This window comes from Chiloscyllium plagiosum, chromosome 5 (genome assembly GCF_004010195.1).
Source record: "Chiloscyllium plagiosum isolate BGI_BamShark_2017 chromosome 5, ASM401019v2, whole genome shotgun sequence".
Taxonomy (NCBI): Eukaryota; Metazoa; Chordata; class Chondrichthyes; order Orectolobiformes; family Hemiscylliidae; genus Chiloscyllium; species Chiloscyllium plagiosum.
Window position 1 is genome coordinate 3,450,423 of NC_057714.1, and position 8,569 is coordinate 3,458,991.

Sequence of the window (8,569 nt, forward strand, 5' to 3'; positions counted from 1 at the left end):
TGTTAGCAATGGAAGTGGAAAAATGCTCCCACTGAGACAGTATTTTTCTGCTGAAGGAACACAGCATGGATCTTTGTATTGACAATAGGCCTGCTTCAGGGGACTCAGTGTTGGAATGGAGTGCCTGAACCTGCAGCATTCTATTCCAACATTTTAATGAGGTGGTCTTTCAGTGAAACAAATGTGGAGTGTTGGATTTAGGCTTAATAATAAAGTGGAAGATTATTATGCAAAAGAAATTAAGGTAATGTAGAATATAGCAAACTAATTATATATAGTAAACATTTAAAGATTTCAAAACACATGATAAAAATGTAACACCATTAATTCCAAAATCAATCCGTTACAGTATACACTCCAGAGAGAAATTCTTTCCCAATCACCCCAACAGGGCTTAATTTAAAATGTAGACTCAACTCTGTCTAGAGATTTTGATAGCATTTTCCAGGAGACTTCTTACAACTGAGCTTAACATTTTCTCAGTTTCAAGTAAGCCCTTCGGGGTTTAACCAAATGCATTCGGTGTGGAACTTTTACAAAACTCCTTCCATGAAAGGTGACATTTTTAAAAATAAAATATTAAGTCATCTCTTTTTCTTAGAAGCAATTGCTTTACACATCCAGCTTCAGCCAATAACTATGCGGAATTGCCCTGACTGAAAACAAAAGAATATTTTTAAAGCTTGTCCTAATCAAAAATGGAAAAGAAATAAAGCCATGACCTCCTAAACTGGAGCCTAAATGCACAATTTTTTTATCCTGTTCACAGGCAAAATTAATTCGATGTAAACAAAAACCTATTACTCTCCTAGAAACCTTTCTCTTACGTTTTACTTTAAAAGGAAGTCATCATGTCTACAGAAATACAAGTTAATAATTAAATAATTTTCAGATACAGAAAATCCAAGTTCATAATCAATATAGTGACACACATCACAATATCACATGAAGGAGGGTGCATTAACCCATTTTCTTTCCAAGTGTCAAAAAGATCCAATCACTATTTCTATTTTTCTCAGAAGTGCTCATTAGTTTACAAGAACATCTTAGAAGGGGAGAAACAACAGTAGCCAGTTACCTACATAAAAATCTCAATTTTATGGTGACAGGGTGATCATAACAAATACAATATTTTACAGGGTACTAGCCACTAGTTTACATTGCCGCCTTTGTTCTCTCTCACCCAATTCCACATATTTTCAGTAACAACGATACAAGTGCGAGTAACCTACCCAGTGTCCAAGTCACTAAAGTAGAAGGCAGGATGCAACTGTCGAAGTGCAAATGCAACTTCCAATTTAAACTCTCTATAAGAGGAAAATGTGTAAGGCTGGTGCGAGTTGCTTGTAATGCATGAGGGAAGTCGTATTGATTTTTATAGTGAACTTTGGCTAAGCTTGCTGCAAACTACTGAATGACCAAAATTTGATACAAAGAGGAATTCTTCATATGAAGGATATCAGTTTTGACAACATACCTTACCGTCTCCTCATTGTTCAGAATCTCTCTTTTGGACATGTGGTCATTCAGGCTGGATTCCTGTAAGGGAAAATGAAATAGTAAGATAATTTAATTAAATAATATTTTATAAGATGGCAATGAAAATATGAATACATGATCACTCTGCTCCTTGCTAAAAAATACAAGCCATATGATTCTGATCACTTACCAACTTTCAAATAGACCACTACAATGATTAAGGACCACCTTTTATAAACACCTCAGTTTGAACTAAAAAACAACATTCTACTTGACAAATTGATGACCAAAATGGTTCATCAATACATTGAAACTATTTTTCCTTGGTGTGGTCATCTCCTGGCAACTCTTGCACATATCTAATGAATCCTGCAAACGGATGGGCAAGATATTGTAAAACCCACGTCTGTCAGAAATCAGTGACACACCACACACTAGCCAAAGTGAACTATATGTCTGTGTCTTAAAACAATAATGCTCACTTCATGGATACAATGATTAAAATTTGTTGAGGTTCAAATTTTCAAAGCATCCTGCCCTCTGTTACAGCACAATAGGTGACCATGTGGCACCCTTTCTCAAAAAGGTCTGTGCACAGCAAACAGCATTGGCAATTCAATCACAGCACCAACTTGCTGCTCTGGAAGTCACAATGGCTTATGGACCTCTTTGAATGAAAAAAATGCAGCTAGCCACACTCCTCTGCCCTGTCCTTGACTTTATTTTACATCTTAAGATGCTTATCCAATTGCCTTTTGAATACCACAATTAAACCTGCATGCACTACAGTTACAGGTAATTCATTCCTGATCATAGACATTTGCTGTTCAAATAAATGTTTTTCCTCATATTAGTTTTGGCAAAGAACAAATCACCTCAACTCTCCCTGATTCTCAACCACCACCCCTTCCCCCCCCACCCCACTCCAAACTCCCACCAAAGGAAAGTCTAACTTTCTGAATCTTGTAGGATTTTGAAGACTTCTAACATCTCTCCACAGGAAATAAACCCAGCTCCCCAATTTACCTTGGCATTGGAAATTCCTTATTCTTAGAACCAATCTTTCTCTGCACCCAGACTAAAGCCTACACATCATTTCTAAGGTGGTGTCCCAGGTTTGGACACTGTACTCCAGTTGAGGTTTATAAAGTCTTGGCATGATTTCCTTGCTTTTGTACTCTACATCATTACGTAGAAATCCCAAGGTCTCAACTGCCTTTTTAACCACTTTAACTTGCCTTGTGACCTTCGATAACATACTCTCATTTACAACTGTACCCTTCAATTTATGCTGTTGCTCCTCATTCTTTTACGCAAAATATTTAACTTCACGTTTGTTTAGATTCAACTTTATCACATCAATTCCATCAGCTCACTTATATCTCTGTAGCATGCATCACTGAGCTTCAGAGTTGAGTGCTTACATGCTGGTATCTGTAAAGTTTAAACCTGTGCCGTACACAGATCAAGATAATTCTCTTGAATTCAATTAAAAACTCTTTCTTGTCTTTGCCTTATTATTGCTCTCCCAGTCTGGATTAGCTGACTACCTACATACCCTTTCTTGCACATGTAATTTTCTTGCAAATTTGCTCTATTTTTTTTCAATAGTTCCTGGCCTACAAAATACTTCTGACGTTCTGGTACCTCAATCTCTCAGCTCTAAACAAATATATTATGTCCTTGACTGTTCAAAGACATCCTCTATCTCTCTCTCACTAATCCCAAACACACATGACAGAAAAGACAATACAGCTCTACAGAGACTAGGTTTCTTAAAAAAAAAAGGTGAGAAAACAATATGATGGACCAAGAGACCAAATTCAAATAATAAAAATGGGAAGACTTCAATTCAGTTGATTACTTACCAAGAGCTGAATGGTGATAGCAGCAAAATTGAAAAGATCTTCAAATTAGATTTGCGAGTTTAAATGTAAGTCAGCTTGAAATTCTGACGTTTGAATTTAAAGTTCTACAATAACCCAAACAGGAGATGTATCTTTGCAATTGGATCTGCTTTAAAAATTGTTACTTTTCAGGGGGATCAGAATCTCACTTTTACAGCCTACAGGTCTTTTAAACTAGTTTTACCTTCAAACAGAGGTTTACAAGACATCACAGCAATTGCAATACAGGCACTGTTGGCAGTGTGACAAAATGTGCCTTTTAGAGGGATCTGTATTGTCCTGTTCTTCTTCAAGAGAGGAGTTATAAACCTGGTGTCAGGATGCCTGCTTAAAAGCGTTTTTTTAAAAACGATGCAGACAAGAAAAGCATGAGTGGAAGGAGTTAGACTCAGAGACTCTGCATTTTAGTTTTACTTTCAATTGATGAAGTTGGGGTTTTGGAGTTGAAGCTGGTAGATGTAGTCACTCAATGCTGCTCAATTCATCCTTTCAGTTTTTTCCTTCTCTTGGATTGGAGGAGAAAACAAGTGAGCAAATTTATTTTACTGAATTTGCCTTTACCAGTGCTAATGGGATGCTGCTAGACTGGATTAGTGGGTAAATAATACCTTGCTAACTATTTTGATAGAATTAGTTAACCCAATTATTCTTCTGTTGTTTGTATTTTAACTGTGATGTAAGAATGAAGTGCATTTTGCTTAAAGTCTAGTGGCTTGACCAATTTAATCGCATCTGGAAAGTAGTACTTTACACACTTGCCTTTAAATAAGATAAAAGTTCGGGTCTAGGCTACCTCCTTGATAGCAGGTGACTTCCAAAACCAACAAGTCCAGTAAATAAAGCAAAAAAATCCATCTCAAAATCTTTGCTTGACATCCTTTTTTTAAAAATTGTACGTAAACCACAACACTTGAATTTTTGATTCTTTACTTCCAAGTGATCACCTGGTAAACCCTCTATAAACCAGAAATTGTCCAAATACCTTAATCTCTTCCAGCTTTCTTCAAATTATTTTCAAAGACTATGTATCCCATTAACTCACAGCAGATATAAGAGACATATGTTGGAATAATAAATGAGAGAACACATGTATATCACCCAGTGCACAGCAGGAACCTTGTGCAAGTCTGTGAACATGCAGAATGCTCAATATCTTTCTACTGATAGCATGGTTGTTGTTCCTTATTACATTTCACAGGCCACAGGGCAAATGTATATTTTGCCAGGATTGCAGCGTGCCCTACTGAAACATCAACATGCGTGCACAGTTCGGTACGCAAGTGTTGCCGAAGTGCTTATTTAAGCTCCCAGAAATGTGCTGTTAAGAATTATCACAAGCCAACATTTCCTATTTATGCAAAAATATCAGCAGAAACCTCAAGCAGATAATGCTGTTACACTATCTTAGGTTTATGCAAATGAGAGGGCAGATTAGCACTTCTTCAGCCACTTCCACTTGGCATTCTTCAGTGAAAGTTTATCGACAGTTCTACAAAAGGAGCCTTTATTTATTGGACTTGCAAGCTGCTTCACTGGGTGGAACAGTATTTTGATGCCTTGCACCGGCCACTTAATCCATACTTGTCCAGCAAGATATATTTAATGGTGATCAGCAGCTGATGTCAGATAACACCCATAGTGGTCATACTGCCTTGCCCAACACATTAATGTGCATCAAAACAGTACAAGATAAGGTACTGACCCGGAAACAAGGCTGTTAAAGGTCTATTTAGAAAAGAAGTTGTTGAAGTCAGTACAGATCAAACACCAAAGATGCACTGAATCACACAAGTGTGATTATAAATGCAACTAGGTAGTAACATGGCAGTATGACCAAAAATAACAATGGAGGCAAACTTAAAATTACCTTATTCAAATTTGGTTCTATTGTCTTTCAGTTGCTACAGCACAAGTTAAATTGATTATGAGACATTTTATCCTAACTAACAGAAGTCAAATCGGGCTTCTATGTTCGTAGATTCCATTCAAAAGAAGAGGGTCTGGGGTGGGGTGGGGTGGGGACACATGCGCGCGCACGTGCCCAGGTCTTATAAAATTCTAACAGGATTAGACATGGTGGTAGATGCAGGGAGGATGTTCCCGATAGTGGGTGTGTTCAGAACTAGGGGTCACAGTTTGAGTCTTCGGGGTAGACTGTTTAGGATGGAGATGAAGAGAGAGTTCTTCTCCCAAAGAGTGGGGAGCCTATGAAATTCATTTTCAGTAGAAGTAGTTGATTCCAAAGTACTAAATACATTCAAAAGGCAGCTAGATATAGCACTTGGGGCAAATGGAATCAAAGGTTACACAAAACCATGTGGGCTATCCCTAATCAACTTCTTCCTTTCGAGATGATTATAAATCCTGTTGTAACCTTTTCCAACACTTTACGAATGAAGGCTCACCGATCTATAATTGCCAGGGTTGTCTCCACTTCCCTTCTTAAACATTTGCTATCCTCCAGTCTTCTGGCACTATTCCAGTAGACAATGACAACATAAAGATCAAAGCCAAAATGGCTCAGCAATCTCCTACCTGGCTTCCCAGAAAATCCCAGGATTAATCCCATCGAGCCCAGGGGATTCATTTTCACACCTTCCAGAATTGCTGATATCTCCTTGTGGACCTCAATCCCATCTAGTCTAGTAGCATGTATCTCACCATTCTCGACAACATTGTCTTTTTCTAGTGTGAATACTGATGAAAAATGTTCATTTATCACTTCCATTATCTAGTCTGACTCCACATACAACTTCCCACTATTATCCTTGATTGACTACAATATGATTAGGGCCATTCTTTTTCCTAGTATACCGATAGAAAGCTTTAGGGTTTTCCTTGATCCTATCCGCCAACAACTTCTCATGTCCCCTCCTGGCTCTTCTTAGCTCTTTCATTAGGTCTCTGCTGGCTAACTTGTAACTCTCAAGCGCCCTAACTGAGCCTTCACATGTCATCCTAACGTAAGCTTTCATCTTCCTCTTGACAACAGATTCAACTTCCTTAGTAAACCACAGCTCCTGCACTCAACAACTTCCTCCCTGCCTGACAGGTACACACACGTATCTAGGACCTGCAGTAGCTGTTCCGTGAATAAGGTCCACATTTCAGTTGTGCCTATCCCCTGCAGTTTCTTTCCCCATCCTATGCATCCTAAATCTTCCCTAACCGCATTGCAATTGCCTTTCCTCCAGCTATAACTCCTGCCCTGAGGTATATACGTATCCCTTTCTATTCCTAAAGTAAACATAACCGAATTGTGGTCACTATCACCAAAGTGCTCACCTACCTCCAAATCTAACACCTGGCCAAGTTCATTACTCCAGTACCAAATCCAATGTGGCCTCACCCTTATCTACATACTGTGTCAGGAAACCCTCCTGCACACATTGGACAAAAAAATGACCCAACTAAAGTACTTGAACTAGAGTATTCCCAGTCAATATTTGGAAAGTTAAAGTCCCCCAATAACAACTACTCTGTCACTCTTACTATCCAGAATAATTTTTGCTATCCTGTCCTCTATATCTCTGGAATTATTTGGAGACCTATAGAAAACTCTCAACCGGGTAACCTCTCCTTTCCTGTTTCTAACCTCAGCCCATACCACCTCAGTAGACAAGTTCTTAAACATCTATTCTGCCACTGTAATACTGTCCTTGACTAACAATGCCACACCTCCTCCTCTTTTACCATCTTTCCTATTCTTACTGAAGCATTTAAATCCCAGAACCTGCAACAACCATTCCCATCCCTGCTTTACCCATATGCCCTAAATGGCCACCACACTGAAATCCCAGGTACCAACCCATACTGCAAGTTCAGCCACCTGATTCCGAATGCTCCTGGTGTTGAAGTAGACACACTTTAAACCAACTTCTTGCTTGTCAGTGCCTCTTGCAACCTTATGTCTGACATCACTACTCTCAACCTCCTGAATACTGGAACTACAACTTAGGTTCCCATCCTCCAAATGAATTAGTTTAAACCCACCCAGAGCACTAGAAAATTCTATCCCCCCCCCACCCCCAGGATATTGGTACCCCACTAGTTCAGGTGAAGACCATCCTGTTTGTAGAAGCCCCACCTACCCCAGAAAGAACCCCAATTATCTCGGAATCCAAAACCCTCCCTCCTGCACCGTCCCTGTACCTACATGTTCAACTGTTTTACTCAATAGACAATAAGTGCAGAAGTAGGCCATTCTGCCCTTCGAGCCTGAACCACCATTCAATATAATCATGGCTGATCATTCCTAATCAGTATCCTGTTCCTGCCTTATCTCCACAACTCTTGATTCCATTATCCTTGAGAGCTCTATCCAACTCTTTCTTAAATGAATTCAGAGACTGGGTCTCCACTACCCTCTGGGGCAGAGCATTCCACACAGCCTCCACTCTCTGGGTGAAGAAGTTTCGCCTCATCTCTGTCCTAAATGGTCTAACCCGTATTTTTAAGCTGTGTTCTTTGGTTCAGCACTCACCCATCAGCGGAAACATGTTTCCTGCCTCCAGAGTGTCCAATCCTTTAATAATCTTAAATGCCTCAATCAGATCCCCTCTCAGTCTTCTAAACTCAAAGGTATACAAGCCCAGTCGCTCCAATCTTTCAGCGTAAGGTAGTCCCACCATTCCAGGAATTGACCTCATGAACCTACGCTGCACTCCCTCAATAGCCAGAATGTCTTTCCTCAAATTTGGAGACCAGAACTGCACACAATACTCCAGGTGTGGTCTCACCAGGGCCCTGTACAGCTGCAGAAGAACCTCTTTGCTTCTATACTCAATCCCTCTTGCTATGAAGGCCAGCATGCTATTAGCCTTCTTCACTACCTGCTGTACCTGCATGCTTACCTTCATTGACCGGTGTACAAGAACACCCAGATCTCTTTGTACTGCCCCTTTACCTAAATTGATTCCATTGAGGTAGTAACCTGCCTTCCTATTCTTGCCAAAGTGGATAACCATACATTTATCCACATTAAACCGCATTTGCCATGCATCTGACCACTCACCTAAACTGTCCCGGTCACCCTGTAATCTCCTAACATCCTACTCACATTTCACCCTGCCACCCAGCTTAGTATCATCAGCAAATTTGCTAATGTTATTACTAATATCATCTTCAATATCATTAATATATATTGTAAAAAGCTGCGGTCCCAGCACTGATCCCTGCGGTAC

The 8,569-nt window shown here is 39.6% G+C and overlaps 1 protein-coding gene across 4 annotated transcripts in view; it reads right to left on the reverse strand.

Annotated features, from left to right (window-relative positions):
- azi2 (5-azacytidine induced 2) overlaps nucleotides 1–8,569 on the reverse strand; it is a 76,121-nt gene that overhangs the window by 39,003 nt on the left and 28,549 nt on the right. For all 4 annotated transcript variants that reach the window (XR_006311634.1, XM_043689499.1, XM_043689497.1 and 1 more), the window contains one exon: nucleotides 1,478–1,539. Coding sequence is in view for 3 of the 4 variants with exons in the window: in XM_043689499.1 (XP_043545434.1) it covers nucleotides 1,478–1,539 (62 nt within the window). In the remaining variant the exon portion in view is untranslated. The remainder of the gene's footprint in view (nucleotides 1–1,477; nucleotides 1,540–8,569) is intronic.